We start from the raw sequence: 20,600 nt of genomic DNA on the forward strand, positions 1-20,600 counted from the left end.
CGCATTTTTCGCTCAAAGCAAGATATGTTGCATATTCATAACCTTCTATCTTTTACCGTAAGTTTGATAGAATAAAAGATTTTACATTAGGGAACCAGTTCAAAAAACATATTAAAAATTGGAACAACGGGATTATTTCTTAGTTGACCCATTTTTTTACGCTATTTGCACTGGCCTATACCTACAGATATTTTCTACTAAAGGATAATAAATCCTGACCGATGAAATATCCTGATAATATGGATACGGTAGATTTAAATACATATATCTTCAATAATCCTACATACATAGGTAAATCCTTATTACGTCCCTAGGTCGATATGGAATGGTATCAGAGACGATTGTGGGTTATAGGGTTGAATAAGCCCCAGGAAAGAGCATAAAACCAGGTGGGAGCTACTTTCGAGAAACGCCAATTTTAAAAAAACAGGTTTTAAAATTTCAAAAATTAGGCCAATTTTAAAATTTTTGTGGTTTTTGAACTCTCTTGTTGATGCTCTACAACTTTTAGGGAGGGGGGTAGGCAATTGGGAGTGATGCTGTAAAGCTACAGCACTTTGAAAATGAGGTTATGCCAGATTTTAACAAAATTAGAAAAAATTGTCATTTTTTGATCGCCCGTAAAAGTTTATCTATTGGACCGATTCCGGACTTTTTTTTTGATCGACGGGAAATTGTGCCGTCTTTAAATTACTATATGATAGCTTTTCACGTAGAATTGACCGTTTTAGAGTTAAGAGCGACAAACTGAAACAAGTCTGAAAATTTCGAGGTTTTTCGGCCGTCAAAAATTTTCCACAACCTCCTCGAGGTCGAAAACTTGGATTTGACATCAGTAAACATGTACAAACAACATCCTAAAATTTCATTAACTTCGGAATTTTTCGTCGTGACGCCCCTTTTCCACAACCTGCCGACTGGACTACAGTATAGACGAGCCGTTTCTCGTAGGCGATCTTCATCCTCCTCGGGTGGGTCTGTTATCAGGGCTGGGCACTCTGGGAGGTGAGCAGCATCCATCTGGGGCTGATTACATAGTGGACAGTTGTCATTTTCACGGACGCCGATGCGATGTATATGGGAGACCAGGTAGTCATGCCCCGTAGTTGTTCTGAACGCGGCTACACTGATGGGTCTCGGCAAGTTGTGAGGGATTGATATTTTTTCGGTGACGTATTACACTGACAAACAGGGGTTCACTGTAGTGAAAGAAGAATCACCGAGAGACGAAACGTGAAACATGAGATTCAAATTGCCACCATTTGATGGGAAATCTTCTTGGTCCATACACCTTAGACAGTTTGAAGCTATTGCGACCGCCAATCATTGGACCTAACAAGAAAATGCTGTTTCCTTGACTGCTGCTCTACGAGGTGAGGCTGCAGGTGTATTAAGGTCAATTCCTAAAGGCCAAGAAAAATGTTACCAGACCTTGTTCACTTGTCTAGAAAAACGCTGTTGATATGTTTATCTACAACAAGTATACAAAGCACAATACCCCAGGCTATGGGTGAAAAAACGTGATATAATTCAGGAATTTTTGAAACCTATCAGGTGTTGTAAAGGACGATGCCAGGAATAACTTCTACTAAAATGTGACCAAAAATATTGTGAGCTTTTTTTTTAATTGCGATTTTCATTTGTTAAATTTGCAATTTTTAAAGATTTTTAATTTTGCAGCTTAGGATATTGATTTTAGAGAAACACTTTTTGATAGAAAGTTGTAGTAAATTAAAAAACCTACAATTTGAGCTATGGTAAGTTTAATTTCGTTTATTGGTTATTGCAAAACAGCATGCGAAAGGTCCAAAATGGCCGTTTTTTACAATTGCGTTATTTATTGTACAAATATTTTTTTTTATTTTTTAAAGCTTTAAAATGAAGATCTTTCAATTCCAAACATAAAAAAATTACAAGGTTGGATTAACGAATTTGTTGCTTAGATATTATAAATTGTTTATCCCAAGAGGTCAAATGTCGAAGGCTATAACTTTTTGAAGAAAAATCGTAGAGAGTTGTTGTAACATCCAATCTCCTTCCAAAGAGTTTTATTTTCATATTCTGATGTAAATAAATGCGTAAAACATTTTTAAACCTCTAATTTCTGGGTTTGAAAATAAGGGGGCAAATGTCGTTATAAACATTTAGAGCTGAAGCGGCCCAGTACATCCTGTGAGTTTTTAACTTACAGATTATTGTTGCTGAAGAGGAAACGAAGATTTATAAAAAAATAAAACATTTCTACGACCAACTGAAGCCGAGCTAAATGTTGGGTTTGAAAATAAGGGGACCAATTTCGTTATAAACATTTAGAGCTGAAGCCGCCCTGTACATCCTATGAGTTTCTAACTTACAGATTATTGTTGCTAAAGACAAAACGAAGATTTATAAAAAAATAAAAAAAATTTACAACCAACTGAAGCCGAGATAATTGTTTATTTTTTCTTAAATCGTAGTGCCTTTATTTATAACAATTAAGAAATTATTTTACAGTCATTGACTAAAGAAAGACTTATATTATCTTAAAATAAAAATTATTATAAACTATAATTACATTTAATTATTAAAAATTATTTTTAAAATCGGTGCTTTTGCGAGCGGCCGAATTTTGCAAATCGCCCGGCTTGCTTCAAATCCGCGCGCTCGGAAAATTTTTACGTAACTTGTATTAAATTTTGACCGAAAACAATTTAATAATATTACCATTATATTATACAGTGTATTTACCACTGTATTTGTTTTTCTTGATAAACTTTTATATGTGAAATCTCATTTCTGAAGAAATAATATTACAAAAATGATACATATAACTATATTTTTAATTTTTGCATTGTTATATAAATATAATAATAATAATGTTACTTCTTATTATACAATATAAAACTTTTTCTTCTTGTAGTGACTATCCGTTTTGGATGTTGGCGACCATCATGGCAATTTGACAAACCCCATTTGGAAACTGAGAACCAGGAAGGCGAAGGATTACCTTGTTAGAAAATTTACGTACGTCGTTCAACACAACAACTACAAATTTTTTAGAGCAGCAGTACCGATTTAGTGTGCAAGTACAGATTGCCATGATGGTCGCCAACATCCAAAACGGATAGTCACTACAAGAAGAAAAAGTTTTATATTGTATAATAAGAAGTAACATTATTATTATTATATTTATATAACAATGAAAAAATTAAAAATATATGTAGTTATATATTTCATTTTTGTAATATTATTTCTTCACAAATGAGATTTCACATATAAAAGTTTATCAAGAAAAACAAATACAGTGGTAAATAGACTGTATATTATAATGGTAATATTATTAAATTGTTTTCGGTCAAAATTTAATACAAGTTACGTAAAAATTTTCCGAGCGCGCGGATTTGAAGCGAGCCGGGCGATTTGCAAAATTCGGACGCTCGCAAAAGCACCGATTTTAAAAATAATTTTTAATAATTAAATGTAACTATATTTTATAATTATTTTTAATTTAAGATAATATAAGTCTTTCTTTAGTCAATGACTGTAAAATAATTTCTTAATTGTTGTAAATAAAGGCACTACGATTTAAGAAAAAAGAAACAATTATCTCGGCTTCAGTTGGTTGTAGAAAATTTTTCTTTTTTTTTTTTATAAATCTTCATTTCGTCTTCAGCAACAATAATCTGTAAGTTATAAACTCATAGGATGTACAGGGCCGCTTCAGCTCTAAATGTTAATAACTAAAATTGCCCCCTTATTTTCAAGCCAAACATTTAGCTCGGCTTCAGTTGGTCGTAGAAATTTTTAATTTTATTACTAATCTGCGTTTCGTTTTTAGCAACAATAATCTGTAAGTTAAAAACTCATAGGTTGTACAGGACCGCTTCAGCTCTAAATGTTTATAACGAAATTTGCCCCCTTATTTTCAAACCCAAAAATTAGAAGTTTAAAAATGTTTTACGCATTTATTTACATCAGAATATGAAAATATAACTCTTTAGAAGGAGATTGGATGTTTCACCAACTCTCTACGATTTTTTTTTTTTTCAAAAAGTTATAGTCTTCGACATTTGACCTCTTGGGATAAACAATTTATAATATCTAAGCAACCAATTCGTTAATCTGGCCTTACAATTTTTTTTATGTTTGGAATTGAAAGATCTTCATTTTAAAGCTTTAAAAAATAAAAAAAAAATTTGTACAATAAATAACGCAATTGTAAAAAACAGCCATTTTGGACCTTTCGCAGGCTGTGTTGCAATAACCAATAAACGAAATTAAACTTACCATAGCTCAAATTGTAGGTTTTTTAATTTACTACAACTTTCTATTAAAAAGTTTTTTCCTAGAATCAATATCCTAAGCTGCAAAATTAAAAATCTTTAAAAATTGCAAATTTAACAAATGAAAATCGCATTAACAAAAAAAGCTCACAATATTTTTGGTCACATTTTAGTAGAAGTTATTCCTGGCATCGTCCTTTACAACACCTGATAGGTTTCAAAAATTCCTGAATTATATCCTGAAATCAACCTATTTTGCACCCACAGCCTGGAGTACAACTGTGAAATAGAATTCAACGAGCAAGTGAGAATCTGCAAAATTTTGAAGCAGATGTTGCTCGTTTGGTGCGGTTGGCTTATCCAGAGGCGCCAGACAGCATTTTGGAAGAAATTGCGGTAGATACCTTCGTCAATGGGTTGAAAGAGAGTGAACTTGCTATTTTATTGGAACCAGGGCACAAAATATCCATGATATTTATATAAATATCAAAATATCGAATATATATGATATATATCCGATATATATCCACAATGTGATATTTATATGATATTTATGATATTTTGGAAATCATTTCAATAGAGAAACTAAATTGACCAAAATAAGACTCTAAATGTAGAATGTAACAGTATAAAAGATATATTTGTACTTAAATAAAAAATACAAAAATATAAACGTACGTATGGTAGTATGTTTCATAAACGGAAAACAAAATGATACGAGTATCCAATCCAAAATAAAGTATGTACTGATATATATCACGATATACCGGGTGGTGAATTGGAAAGCGGGCCATAGGAAACTCAATGTAAAATTCTAAGCTGTTAAATTCCTGCTTCCCTAATTATTTTACATCAAAAGTCATCAGAAACTATTTGTAGAGAATTGAATTCTCTATTGAAAACAACTGTTAATATTGTTCTATGAACAATAATTATTCAAAATTTTGTAAAAATATAATACAATTTTCAGAGTAATACGCCAAAGCTAGGCCACACACAATACAATAATGTGTATAAGATTGCATTTGTTGACAATGAATTTATTATATTAACAATTAGAACTGTCAATTTTTTTAATTATTTTATCATTTTTTGTTTAAAACACAATAAAGTTGATAAGATACCCTTAGTTAAGGAGAAAATATTAATAATAAAGATATTTTCTTCAGTCAATAATGTGCTCACTGTCAGTTAAATAGTAACGTGTGGCCTAACATACCCACACATACCTACTGCGGTAAATACATTATATTTTTCAAAATTTTGGAATGTGTTTAAATCGTAGAACAATTGTAACTTCTGTTTTTAATACAGATTTCAATCCTCTACAAATAACTTCTCATGACTTTTGATGTAACATAATTAGGGAAGCAGGAATTCAACAGTTTAGAATTTTACATTGAGTTTCCTATGGCCCGTTTTCCGATTCACCACCCGGTATATAATATAAATATCATGATATATATCACGATATATATCGTGATATATATCAGTGGATAAATCCTCGCGCCCTGATTGGAACACGAAACGGCTAGTCAAACTTACGAAGCCATAGAGTAAGAACCATTGAAGGAAGTGACGAACGCAACGATAAACCTGGAAATGGTACGGAGAGTAGTTCGAAGGAACGAGATGCCAAAGAGACGTGAGCCTAGGTGTTGGAATTGCGGCGACGCTAGGCCATATTGTAAGAAGATCCTACAAGAGTCGGAAAACTAGAGCGTGTCGACACCAAGGGGCAACTGTCGACTTCGAGAACTAGAGCCCCCATACTAACTGTTAACATTACGTCCTCTGGTGGAATTCATAACTTACACATCGAGGGTCGTATCAATAATGGATGAAGTTCGTTTTTGATGGATCCAGGTGCAACAAGAACTATCGCAGAAGTAGTACGAGGCCATCGTAAATTGTCACCTGCAACAGTAAGGCTTAGAACAGCGACTGGTGAGCTAATTAATACATATGGCGAGGCTAATATGTCAGTATCCATTGGCCAGAATTAAACACCAAGTATTAATTGCCGAGATCTCCGATGAGTTCATGTTGGGTATGGAAGTAGTAAGAAAAGTTGGGGAATATTGGATGCTCAAAATGTGTAACACCGTTAACACGTTAAATTAAATAAACAAAAAAATATATTCAAACAGTGTAGTTATGTAGCAATCCTAAACAGGTGCAAAATGTAGGTAGTCCATAGGCATGATGTTCTTGTTGCTACTTTTCGGGATGCTCCGGTAAGCTACCGTCTTCAGAGATTAAAAGGGGTGGGTTATTAAAATAAAATTTACTATTAAAAGATATTAATCAGTGGGCGCCATTAATAAATCAAAATAAAAATACTGCCATATGCCTATCCAAAAATAAAGAAAGCTATTTCCAATATCGTTCCATCTGATATAGGTTTGTACTTACTATTACGGTCGTAAATTGTCTGTACGCCTTTCCAATAATAAGGATAAGAGATGTAGTGTGCAAAAGAAAAATACTGATATAAGTTAAAACATAGTAGTCGTTTATTTATAAAAAAAATTAAGAAAGCAAAAATGAATTGAAATGAATGAGTAAAAAAATTAGGTCCTTCACGAGTATGATTGTTCAAAAAAATAAACAGTTTATTACGAGTACCTGGTGACCTGGGACTTCATTGCTGACCAGAGCTAACGTAGATCTAGTATAGCTCAGCTGGAACTCTTGTTACCATACACTTTTCACTAACACGTTACGTTTGTTTGATCTAAAGTACTGTTTCACAAAGTCTTATAATACGAAGATAGAATTCCAAAGTTTTTCATTTTATTTTTACAAAAGGTAATTGCTTAATTATTGATTGTTAATGAAACATTCCAACATTGGAATGATGTAAACACTGTTCACTTAAACATAGCAAAATCTTGTTTAAAAAATTGAGTTTTTTATTTTATTAAAACGTTGGGAAACTCGCTCCGCGAACTTGTATTAATATCTTCTTAAAAACAAACATAACATAACCGTTCCTTCCAATACACGGGAACTAGACACAAAACATACTATTATGGTATTCACTGTAACCAACATTGTTTTCTCACTAAGAAAACAGACTAAAAAGTTTGGAGTTCATTTCATCTGATAACTCAACTTATCTCGAAGACAAAACTAAAAAACTGTTTCGCGGACTAAACCAAACGGTCTGCGCCTCAACTCTACTCTGTCGTAGATAGATCTTGACTGTTCTCTCCTCCTAATTCAAGGCCAGATCCCGGTCTCAAACACAGAAATTACCCTCCCAATATCTCAATTACCAGATAGTTATTCAATTAAAAGAAACCAATCATTTCTTCTACCAATAAAATAACCAGGGTATGTTCTTAAGTCACATCCCACTGAAATCGTAAATCTTCCGACGAATCAAAATCATATAGCTAGATCAGTTATGGCTTTCGTTTTTCCCACAGAAGTGCGATCGTCACACATTACCAGCTGCGGTAATCTGATCCTATTGAGAACTTCCTATCAACAAAAGCTAAGACTAGTCTCGCAAAAGCATTAAATCCTTTTGATAATTCGCCGAAGATAAACAAATTCGCTACTTGACTGGGCAACGAGAAATATATCGTTGTGGGAAAGAGGATTACGCAATACTCATACGTCTAATTTATTCGTCACACATGGTCGGACCTGATATATTTATATGACGATAAAAACATAGTTATTGGGACCGTTACACTGCCTCCCCCACGATTTCAACTTGGTGCAAACACAGTCCGAAATCGGAACAAGAACTCAAAGAAACTGAAACGGTCAAAAAAAATAAAAAAAATGCAAACCAACACATGGTAGCCACTATATCATAATATCGTTCAGAGACCTTAGGCTCACTCTAATGATCAAAACATGTCATACGATCTACGTGTGGATGCGTTAACTATAACACAAAAGAAACTAACACAAGATTAACATGTTACCCTTGACTTGCGAGACATAAAGTCTCGCATTTATGACTTATTCCAAGGATAACATAGTATAATAACCCTATAAGCAGTTATTACTTACGAATAAATACAAAAACACAACGAAGAGAGTTACTGATAGTTCTAAGTTGGACCTTGCAATTCTATAAAGATAAGCCTGTAATTAGTTTACTGGGGAAGATGGACACATGCTTTTCAGAAACTTAATACTCTTTCAAGAAACAGGGGGATAGGAAAATATTGATGTTTAGTTTTGTTGTGATAACCAGAACAAGCGATATCTAACGCGTATCACACGCCTATAATAGGGACAATATTCGGTAGGTCAACTTTAGGTAGGGTCATAGTCAGTAAAGTCTATTATTCAGGGTTACACAACTAAACGGGGGTTTTAGGAAATGACATAGGGGGTCATCACCTTAGGTCTGTTGCTAAATTTCGATTATGAATGACTTCTCATTCCGACGAGTCAGCTAGCGGGAATCCGCTAACTTCATCCCTCGCCTTCCTCAGTGTCTGGCCATTCATACTGCAGAGGGTTAGACAACATATTTTCAATAGGGGGGGCTGAAATTCGTAGGTCCTTGAAGTAAGAATAAACTTAGGCAAAACGAACAAGTTCTATTATGAACTATCACTAGTAACTGAACAAAGGACTTATGATATCAATCTAGATACCAAAAAAATAAAAAAAAAAACATTCCATCAGCTTAAGCTGGATTGCATATACACGAAAGGACTAGTAAGGGTATCCTAGGACTAGTAAGGATATCCCAAAAGAAAAATAAAAAAAATCAAACTTATGATTATATAGTAAAAAAGATTTTATTTCTATGTCGGACTAACACACGACATAAAAACATTTGCAGAAGGATATTTAACGTGTCCTTTCAGCAAAAGAAAAATATTCTTATTAATAAGGTAAAACAGTTCAAAGAACTGGGGTGTGAGCCAAACTGAGATGCTCTGGAGATCAAACGTGCGGAGTCCCCTACACTACTTGCAGAGGCTCGTCTCCTCGTGACAACATTAAAAAAAAATCAAAAAGATAAAACATTTGGGAATCCCTTTTGACCGCAGCGGGACAATTCCCGACTGTTGGTCTACACCACAAACATCAAAAAAAGGTTTTCGAGACAGTTGTAAAAAATTAATACGCGTCACTCTTCCTGAAAGGAAACGAGGTACTTGGGGGCGGTTTTGCCGAAGCAAAGTGGTATTCAATTTACTAAGTACTAGGGTATCAGTGCTTTACTGACCCCGAGTAGTTGCCTAATCTTCAATTTCGATAAATTTGCGCATTCACAACGATAATTTAAGAGCAAAGTGCCACGTTACACTCCTCGCAAAAGCACCCAGCGGCGCTACCTGTAAATAGCTCAGCAGCTGATCGAAAAGAACAGCCAGGTCTCTAACCTTCTCTAAAAAATTGAAAACTCCTTTGGAATCTCTGTTAAATTTGATGTTCCAATCGGCTAAATTAATTGGATGCGACACCTGAACGACGGGAGCTGGAATATTTACGACCGGTTGTGAAGGAATTACATTTGAATAACCAGATGGCCCATCAGAAACGATTTTGTCATCTAATTGCCCTTCCAAAAGTAAACAATCTGCAGAAGTCTCTGCCTTATATTCCTTTTCTTCCTCAAACTCGACAGGTAACCTAGCTATTCTAAGAGATAAATGAGTAAGATGAGCCTTTGCCGTACGATAGACCGAATCTCTAATATCACCTTCGAAATCTCCAATTAAACTACGGACGTCAGCGGCGGTTGCATCTATCTGCTTCTTTTCATCACTGAATGTTAACCTATTTTCATCTAAATCAATACTAGCACTTTTACTAAGTAGTTTACGAAGCATTGTCTTTTTATCACTAAGATTTTTCTTAGTTTTAACTTCTCGTATAAATAATTCATAGTCAATTTCCTCATTTTTCAAATATTGAACCACAGAGGATTCCATTTTGAACTATATCTTTTTAAAACAATGCAAAAAATTCTACAAAAAGAAACATTCAAACTCAAAATTTACTATCCAAATTGAAATTGAAATCTAGCAGTTATTAGCTTAACTTTTGGAATTTCTCTTTTCGTATTCATATGATCAAAAAAATACTATCTATTGTTTATTTGGACATATTTTTTTAAAATTTATAATGAATAAAAATCTCTTTACAGACACCTTAAGACAACAATGAACCATATATTAGTACGGGAAAAATATCATTTACGTGTAAAAAAACTAGAAAGAAAAGGAATTGGCATAATGCAAGCGTCATTTTTATGTATTAAATAACGAACAAAAAACAAAAAGGTTACAAACCTTACATTCGGGCGCTATTTGTGTAAAACATTACTTAGCAGAACAAACGTGGACAAGGAAAAGAAGACAAGGCCCCACATGGTTGGAAGGCCATTTGTGTAACACCATTAACTCGTTAGAATAAATAAACAAAAAATAGATTCAAACAGTGTCGTTATGTAGCAATCTTAAACAGGTGCAAAATTTAGGTAGGTTATAAGCATGTCGGTCCCTATGGTATAGGTTGGTACTCACCATTGCGGTCGTAAATTGTCTGTACGCCTTTCCAATAATAAGGATAAGAGATGTAGTGTGCCAAAGAAAAATACTGATATAAGTTAAAACATAGTAGTCGTTTATTTATAAAAAAATTAAGAAAGCACAAATGAATTAAAAATGAGTAAAAAAATTAGGTCCTTCACGAGTATGATTGTTCAAAAAAAATAAACAGTTTATTACGAGTACCTGGTGACCTGGGACTGCATTGCTGACCAGAGCTAACGTAGATCTGGTATAGCTCAGCTGGAACTCTTGTTACCATACAATTTTCACTAACACGTTACGTTTGTTTGATCTAAAGTACTGTTTCACAAAGTCTTATAATACGAAGATAGAATTCCAAAGTTTTTCATTTTATTTTTACAAAAGGTAATTGCTTAATTATTGATTGTTAATGAAACATTCCAACATTAGAATGATGTAAACACTGTTCACTTGAACATAGAAAAATTTTGTTTAAAAAATTGAGTTTTTTATTTTATTAAAACGTTGGGAAACTCGCTCCGCGAACTTGTATTAATTTCTTCTTAAAAACAAACATAACAGAACTGTTCCTTCCAATACACGGGAACTAGACACAAAACATACTATCATGGTATTCACTGTGACCAACATTGTTTTCTCACTAAGAAAACAAACTAAAAAGATTGGAGTTCACTCCATCTGATAACTCAACTTGTCTCTCAGACAAAACTAAAAAACTGTCTCGCGGACTAAACCAAACGGTCCGCGCCTCAACTCTACTCTGTCGTAGATAGATCTTGACTCTGCTCTCCTCCTAATTCAAGACCAGATCCCGGTCTCAAACACAGAAATTATTTTATTTATTTATTAAGCGCAACAGGCCTTGTAGGCCTAGGGCTAAAATGTTTACATTTCTGATTACATAAATAATATAATAAATAACTTAATATAACTTACATGACTTATAAAACTTATAAATTTTATTTAATTACACTTCAATCTTTTTATACACTCCTTCACCACCTCTATCCATCTCCTGTCCAATGCTAGTTCTTTCCATCTCTCAATGTTACTTTTCTTCAAGTCTTGTTACTTTTCTTCAAATTCCATATTCATTAAACACGCCCTGAATGGAGCGTTTGATGAAGTAAATGTTGGTAAAAGGGTTGTAAAATTTGGTGACAACAAAAAGCTTAAAAAATATACATATGGAGGACAAATAATACTGAACATCAAAAAAATTCAGGATATAAAGAAACTTTTACAATATATTCCTCTCACAAACCAGCAGTTTTATCTCAATATTATTGGAATCAGTATAAGTAACATTGAACAAGACTATAACCAAGTTGATGAAGCAGAGGAAGTAGACAGGGATGATGAAACCGATTTTTTTTTAATAAAAAATAATATTGTAGGTATATTCTTAATTTTAGAATGGTTCATTTTGTTATTTTCAAAAAGGTCATAAGCCACATTTATTTGTTTAATAATTTTTTTCTTAAAAGATGCAGTGTCATTTTCTATTTGTCTTTGAAAAAATATATTTAAGAATTTATTATGCATGTAAGGAATTAAGGTAAACATTATAAAATATAAAAATGTGATTTCAGGATTTTGTCAAAAACTTTAAACGTGATTTACTCAAAACATTTCAAATGAGGCTTAGGTCCTTTATTGCCTCGACCCCTTGAATTACTCTGAGTCACACACTAAAAATATTCTTAAAAATTATCCACTTAAGAATTTTTACAAAAGTGGAACAAGACATCACTGAAACCTAATTTGGATTTAGGAATGCCATGGGTACACTAGAGGCATTATTTGGATTTAAGGTCCTCATGCAAATATGTATGTACATATATATGTACATCCTAAACCAGAGAATATTTTTCAAGCAAAATCTCAATCTTCAAGGGTATATGGGTTAAACGATTTTTGTATTCGCGGTGTGCAAGTACTTGGAGGGGATACGAGAAACGATCGTGCGCGAACAGCGGAGAAATCTTGCAACTTTCTGAAATAATTCATTGTCAATTGGAATTGTCAAATTGACGTATATTTCATACCTACTGTCATTGAAGAAGAAAAATTATATATTGCTCCACAATATTGATATGATATGCAATTATTATATAAAAGTAAATCAATTGATTGTATTTTGCTTGCAGTACTGCGTTTTAATAATTAATTTTATTTCTTCTTCTTCTTCTTCCTCTTTATAAGCAATTCTGCTTGTTCATTGGCGGATTGATACCTCTGTGGAAGGTTGTCACTCCATCTTTTGCGCGGTCGGCCGATACTTCTGCCGATTGGTGATTTATCTCGTACTATTTTGACCACACGTGTCTCTCCCATTCTGGTTATGTGGTTGTTCCATTCTTTTTTTCTATTTAGTGTCCATTCGTTTATACACTGTACGTTACATTGTCTTCTAATATCTTCGCTCCTCTTTCGATCTCTCAGTGTATTTCCTGTAATTCTTCTCAGTACTCTCATCTCTGCCGTTTTCAGTAGTCTTTGTGTTGTGGCTGTATCGGGTCTTGTTTCTGATACATATGTCATTATTGGTCTTACACTGGCTTTATAAATTCTTGACTTCATCTCAGTGTTAATATGTCGGTTTCGCCATATAGTGTTATTAAGGCATCCTGCCAATATATTTGCTTTTTGTACTTGATTTCTCACTTCTTTGTCTAGGTCTCCGTAACTTGACAATGTAATTCCAAGGTATTTTACTTCCATTACTTGTTCAATACTGATACCATCAATTTCTATTTTGCATCTGATTGGTTCTTTACTGATTACTATTGTTTTGGTTTTCTGAGATGAAATTGTCATATTGAATTCTTTTGCTCTTATGTTAAATCTGTGGACCAAACTTTGCAGACTATCTTCATCTTGGGCTATCAATATTGCGTCGTCTGCGTAGCAGAGTATTTTTACTTCTTTGTTTTCCATTCTCTGACATCTTTCTTTGTTGACGTTTTTGATCATTTTATTCATGATTAAATTGAAAAGCATAGGACTCAATGAGTCTTTCTGTCTTATTCCGCTGCCTATATCTATAGGTTCTGTAAGTTGTCCATCTATTCTGACTTCCATTTTGTTATTTTGGTAGATTTTCTCAATAGTTTTTATGATATCTAGAGGGACTCCTCTATTATACAGAAGATGGATTATATCTTTGAGTCTTACTCTGTCAAATGCTTTCTTTAAGTCAATCAGACATAGAAATGCTGGTCTGTTATACTCTAGTGATTTCTCAGTAATTTGCTTTATGACGAATATTGCATCTGTACACGATCTTTCAGTACGAAAACCCTGTTGTTCATCTGCTAAACTCATCCTCTGATTCATTACGTCTTGTAAGATTTTAGTTGTTAGTTTTAGGGTAGTATTTAACAAGTTGATACCTCTGTAGTTTTCTGGCTGCTTTTTATCTCCTTTTTTGAATAGTAGAATTAGTTCGCTCGTTCTCCACTCTTCCGGTATTTTATTGTGATTTATGATTTTGTTAATTAATGTTGTTAATTGTTCTGTCATTGCTGCTCCACAATATTTCAGTAATTCGTTTGATATTCCATCCTTACCTGCAGCTTTTCTGTTCTTCAGATTTTCGAGTGTTTTTCGTACTTCCTGTGCACTTATATTAACATCTTCATTTGTGGTAATTTCTGGTGTTTCCGGTTCTAGCATCATTTGTTCTTCCTCTGCATAGAGCTTTTTTAGGTAGTCAATCCATGTATCCTTTTCTATGTGTTTTGGTTCTATTAGTTCCTTTACCTCCGTTCTTTGACCTCTTATAAAGCGCCATATTTCCTTTTGGAGACCATAAAAATCATGTTCCATTTCTTTCGAAAACGTTCCCGGTGATCATTTTTTATTCTTCTTACTTTAAATTTTATTATTGTTTTTATACTAAAATATATTAGTATTATTATAAATTATTATATATTAGTATCATTATACTAAATTTTATTTACTACATACAATTGTTTACATTTTTATAACATAACCTTAATCTTAATTTTTCTTCTTATAATTTTTTGGACTATGGCCTTGACAATTATTCAGCAATCAGACTAATATAATTGACCAATATAATTAAAAGTGCGAAAAACGTTGCCGAGCTATGAAACCAGGTGTCGCTTTTCCGAACTTGCACGGTCCAAATACCATGGTCCTAATATACTTATATTGAATATTTTTTACACTCTTTTAATATAATTTTAGTAGAAAAAATTTTAAAATTCACAACAATATTTCAACAATTTGATATTAAAAAAAAACAGTAAAATCCTTTATAAAAGGTATATATTTAAAATCCCTAAAAAGGGCTACATCACAAGCACATAACTAGTTTTCGACTGGTTTACCAGTCATCATCAGTGCTTACGTGAAATTTACATGCTAACCACCAAGATATAATTTAACAAAAATATGTGGGCCAAAGCACTGTACAAGTAATCCCTCAAGGAAACATCGGTTAAAAATGCTAACTTAAGCATGGATGTTCAAAATATTTTACTGATATGCCCCAGGTAACATCTGAGCTGTGGTTTGACTTGTTCACATGGTGAAAGTATGGCAGCAAGTTATCATTTGATAATAATTACCATAAGGTTTTGAGATCACCTTTTTTGGTATGATCATTGCTATATATGATAAAATACTATTTAAATCAAAGATAATCTATGTTTTAGATGAATGTGGAGCATTAGAAAGTGTCAAAGCAGCTAGTGAGATTTATAGTCCAATTTCAGGAACAGTAGTAGAAAAAAATGTAGAAGTTGAAAATAATCCATCACTGATTAATACTTCGTGTTACGACAAAGGTAAATATTTTTCACGATTGCTATTATTATAACTAAAATTTGTAGAGTATATCAAACTAAATGACTGTAAATAACGTTGTTGGAAAATCTTGGCATTTTTCTTCCACCAATACTTTGTTTTCTATTTCGTAAAAATAATAATTTGTAATAATACTTGACTTTAACATTCTGTATAGTCGTTCTAATTAATTCAGCTTCTCCGGTATTTTAACCACTGTGAAGCTGTGATACTATTGTTTTTTTTTAATATCCAATAATCATAATAATCACCAAATCACAAGTCAGTAAAGTTGAAGATAGGATTAACTTTTACTTGTAAGTAGCGTTGAATAATTTTTGATCCGAAAGGCTTAAACCATTCAGATTGTCCCGGCTCGGCTCTTAAAATTATCGTCAAAGCTCCAAAGATTCGTCCTTGGAATTTTCTTCGACGCTTAGAAAGCCTACGATCAACTTTAACATTCGGTACTACTGCAGAAACTAAAAACATCGGCTTGTCAATTCCCTTTAATACAGTAAACTCAAAAAACAAGACAAAAAAGAATCTGAAAAAAAAAACGTTTTCTTCACGCTCTTCCTTCTCTATTTACACCTTCCTCTTTAGGACACCAGACCACTGACACCATCAACAACAAAAAGTGAATCTAACACAAAAAAAAACAATACCAGTGCTGAAACCGCTATCCAAAAGCACATCCTAAACAGATACGAGAAGATACTTAAACCGGACAACTAAAATACCAAACAACCAAAACCAGCTTACATCGTGACAACGAGACATCTAGTGATGGGATATTACATTACAAAAAGTATTCTGAAGATACCCAGGAAGAAGAATATGGTGGCTTAAAATCTGAGACCCTGATGTGGAGAAATAACAGAATCTATGTTTAGGATACCAGTTAATAATATGATGATCTCCGATATGCTAGTTAACCGGATATATCACTCCAAACAGAAGTCAAGAGATGTATCCAGACACGATTGATCAAACAGGACACGGTACAAAAATTCCATTTTCTGAAGTACATTTTTTTAAGGTTATGGCGAATTTATTAGACTAACGTCTTAGCTCCTTAACCTTTAAAATAAGTTACATATATAAGCAGTCTCTTAATGTTAAGTATAATCAAACATTGATATTAATATATTTTATCCTGAAACATTATCCTGGAACAAATTACAGAATGGAACCGTATGGTAACAAAGCCTACAAAATAAACTTCAAAAATTACTAAACTTTTTATTACTACAGCTGTATGGTGACAAGAAAACAAAGCAGTTCACAATTTTTGGTTTTGATGAAAGGCTTTAAAACAGTTTTTTTCCTCGGTGAGGCAGGGCCTTGTATCACATTTTTCACATTCTAGACGACCCTTTCCCTTGATGCAATACCTACATCTTACTTTTGTGGTATGTATTGGCCAATGTGCACAAGACTCCAATCTTGCTAAATTATTTGGCGGTTCAACTACCGAACATCTTATTTTTGGAAAGCACCCTGGCACAATCTTGGTCTTCCTCTTCTGGAACCTTTTCCAACTTGAAATAATGCTTTTGCAATGTCCAATCTAAATTTTTTCAAAGGCGTGAACTTTATGTTCAAAGCTTTAGAGTCTATTCTGTACAACAACCAAGCATTCGTCATACATATGTCAACAATATAGGAAAAATTTCAAAGTACTATCTGTTAGCTTTGTGTGGAGATTTGTAAAAAACCTATTAATGCATTAGCCGTATCTACGCCTCCCGTATGTTTATTGTACTGTTTTACAATGGAAGGGCATGCAACATCTATTTTTGTTTTTGAAATTTTACGGTACCTTTTTACTGCATCTACTGGTTCTATTCCGTGTAATGCCTTTTTCCTTATTCGCCTTGTAATCGTACTTTCCTCTTTCTGCTTTTTTCAAGACTTTTTCTGTTTCTAATGGACATTCACCAACTCTGTCACTTCGTAATGTTCCCAAGATATATGTATCTATTTTTTCTTTTAAATATATACAAAGTGGTAAGCCTGCAAAATAATTGTCGAAAAAAACTGTTGACTTACTAGGAATGGGTATGGATTTTGATAAGGCTATAACAATAGTTGCCCACACACCTTGTTCTATCTCATCCTTCCCTAGGTCATTATTAGGTGTGCCCTTTAGTTCTTCTAAAGTGCTTGAACCTTGTTGTGGACTAAAATCCACAATATAACCAGACACCCCTGATAGGATAAAAAATTTGTAACCCTATTTGGGCGGCTTGCTTTTGATATACTGACGTAAATTTCCAGCTCATGTTCCTTTGTACGCTACCATAGTTTCATCTATGGAGTACATATTCATTTTCAGTGTGAAACTGTTTAAAATTTTCTCTAACTTTTTCTAAAAGCAGACGTATTTTGAAAAACCTATCTGTTGTAGTTTGTGCTATATGTCCATTATTATTGAAATGAATAAATCTTCTCAAAAGTTTAAAACGTTTGATCGACATCAGGCTTGCAACTTGTTCGATACGTGTTTCACAGGCCCAATAATCTTCATAGGACGGAAGATTTATTATATCCCTCATCAACAACATTGACAAAAAATCTGTCATCTCATTAGGATCAGTACCAATGCGTGTGCCTTTTATTTGAATACTGTACAAATTTGTCTGCTCAATTATGCAGTCTAAAATATCTAGTGAGAACAGTTTGGTAAAATACTCCAGTGGAGGAAGTCATCATCATCATGAATCAGCCCTTTGCATCCACTGCTGGATATAGGCCTCCCCTATTTCCCTCCACTTTCTCCTGTCCTGGGCGCTTAGAATCCAATTAGTGATCATTCTTTTTATATCGTCTTCCTCTACTTCTTTTATCGGCTCTTGGTCTCCATTCGAGCAACCTCTTAGTCCAGCTCCCATCTGTCAGATGGGCCACATGACCGGCCCAGTTCCATTTAAGTTTAGTCACCTGATATACAACATTTGTGACTCCTGTTCTCAATCGTAGTTCTTCGTTTGCCAATAATCGACCTTTCCATCTTACGTTGAGCAATTCTTAGCTTCTTAGCAGATGCGGCTGTTAATGTTAGAGTTTCAGCACCATAGGTCATAACCGGCAAAACGCATTGGTTAAAGACTTTCCGTTTCAAGCAGATTGGAAGATCACTTTTGAATACGTCTCTGAGTTTACCGTATGCGGCCCAGGAGAGGATATTTCTTCGTTTCAATTCGCACGTTTGATTGTCTCTCGTGATTCGTATTTCATGACCAAGATATTTGTACTTTTTGGCAAACTCCATTTCGTAAATAGTTGTTAATGACTGAATGTTTTCACTGGGAACCAGGTTTAGGTCTACCAGGAAGTAAGTTCCTCATTTATTTTAGGAGCAAACGTAGTGTCTCTTTCATTTTGGGGTAAGTCGCTTTTCGTCTATTTGAATGTTATTCCTGACTTTTTCCTTTTTCTAGGAGGTTGATCAGCAACTTCAGGGTCGTTTATTATATTTTCTACAATAATAATAAGAAATAAGAGTTGGTAGCTTCTAAAGTTTTATGTAATTTTACTTTTACATGTAGTTTGTGTCCTTACTTGATGAACATGCTCTGCTGGCAGTAAATTATCAGAAGAATCGGAGTGCTCAGAGTCACTTTGTATTATATCTGAATCATCATCTAAAATTATTCAAATATTGTAAATTATTACCAATAAATGTTCTTACTCGACAGTTTTTTTAAGGTTTTCAACAACTATAATTTCTTTGTCATCCGTATCGGAGCTGTCAGAAACTTGAGGAAAGATGGTATTTTACCCTTCAATTTTCCATCATATAGAAACTACATGAAGGAATCTCATTGAATCGATCCATAATAGCAAAACGCTGAAAACGACAAACAACTATGTTACCATATGGTTACCAATGTTTTTGGATAAAGTTATGTTATCAATTATCACGTTATATGTAATATCATGTAACACGAATCATCAAATATATTTATGTAGGTTCAAGAAACCATCGTTGTATTCGTTTGGCATAGAAATATATTTTTACGTACCAAAAAAATCTTATTAATAAGCACGTACACAGCTAACTTATTATTATCGTGGCTGCGCAACCTAAGAGAATGGTACGGATGTACATCAAATAAACTGTTCAGAGTAACCGTCTCTAAAATCCGAATAGCTATGATGATAGCCGACTTCCGACGCGGAGATCATACTTAAAGAAGAAGACACAGCTAACCTAACAACTGACAGAACAACGCGCGAAAGCTACAAACATGTGAAAAATGGTGGCCAATATTGACCATTGAGTGACGTTCTCCCACCGTATCGTATATGACCGTTACCATATGCCTACACTGAACAGCAAGCCTTGTAAAGCATAGTTTGAATAAAATATACATTTTTTGAATTCAGCGTAAGCGTATGGTTACATTATCCAGTAAATGGTATTGAAATATTTTTGAATGTGCCCGATAAACGGTAAAAATAATAGAAAATCCAGAATTAATTTTGCAATTATTTGTATGTATTTGAATACTTTAACATACTATACATAAGTATATTGTTTTTAGGTTGGTTATACAAAGTAGAGTTATCAAATCCAGACGAGATCAAGGAGTTAATGTCAGAAGAAAAGTACAGTGAGTTTGTAAAAACCGAGGAATCTCACTAAACACCAAAGATTTTAATGTTTGTTGTATATATTTTGTTGTGTTATAGACGTTTTGGTAAGATTTTATAAAAAGTAATAAAACCTTAGTTTTAAAACTAAGATAGGTATGTACTTTAGTCTTATTTAGTCCTTTACTCCACTTCCACCCATCTACATAATGCTCACCCATTTTAGACGGTTTATTATGTGTTGTTGAGTTCAAAAGCATATCGCATTCTTCATAGATCCCGTCAATAGTTTCACTTTCTATCTCATAAGTTATTTTACTGCATTATTGACGTTGCATACTATTTAGTTTTTTTTTATAGTTACCACGCATCCGATATTTTCTACATATTTTGATAAGTC

The 20,600-nt window shown here is 33.5% G+C and overlaps 1 protein-coding gene across 1 annotated transcript in view; it reads left to right on the top strand.

Annotated features, from left to right (window-relative positions):
* LOC114334920 (glycine cleavage system H protein, mitochondrial) overlaps positions 1-20,361 on the top strand; it is a 46,706-nt gene extending 26,345 nt beyond the window's left edge. The window contains exons 4-5 of the mRNA XM_028285058.2: positions 15,469-15,600; positions 20,152-20,361. Coding sequence (XP_028140859.1) covers positions 15,469-15,600; positions 20,152-20,252 — 233 coding nt within the window. The 3' untranslated portion in view covers positions 20,253-20,361. The remainder of the gene's footprint in view (positions 1-15,468; positions 15,601-20,151) is intronic.
* Positions 20,362-20,600: the final 239 nt, after the last annotated feature.

The sequence above is a fragment of the Diabrotica virgifera genome, chromosome 7 (assembly GCF_917563875.1).
Source record: "Diabrotica virgifera virgifera chromosome 7, PGI_DIABVI_V3a".
NCBI lineage: Eukaryota > Metazoa > Arthropoda > Insecta > Coleoptera > Chrysomelidae > Diabrotica > Diabrotica virgifera.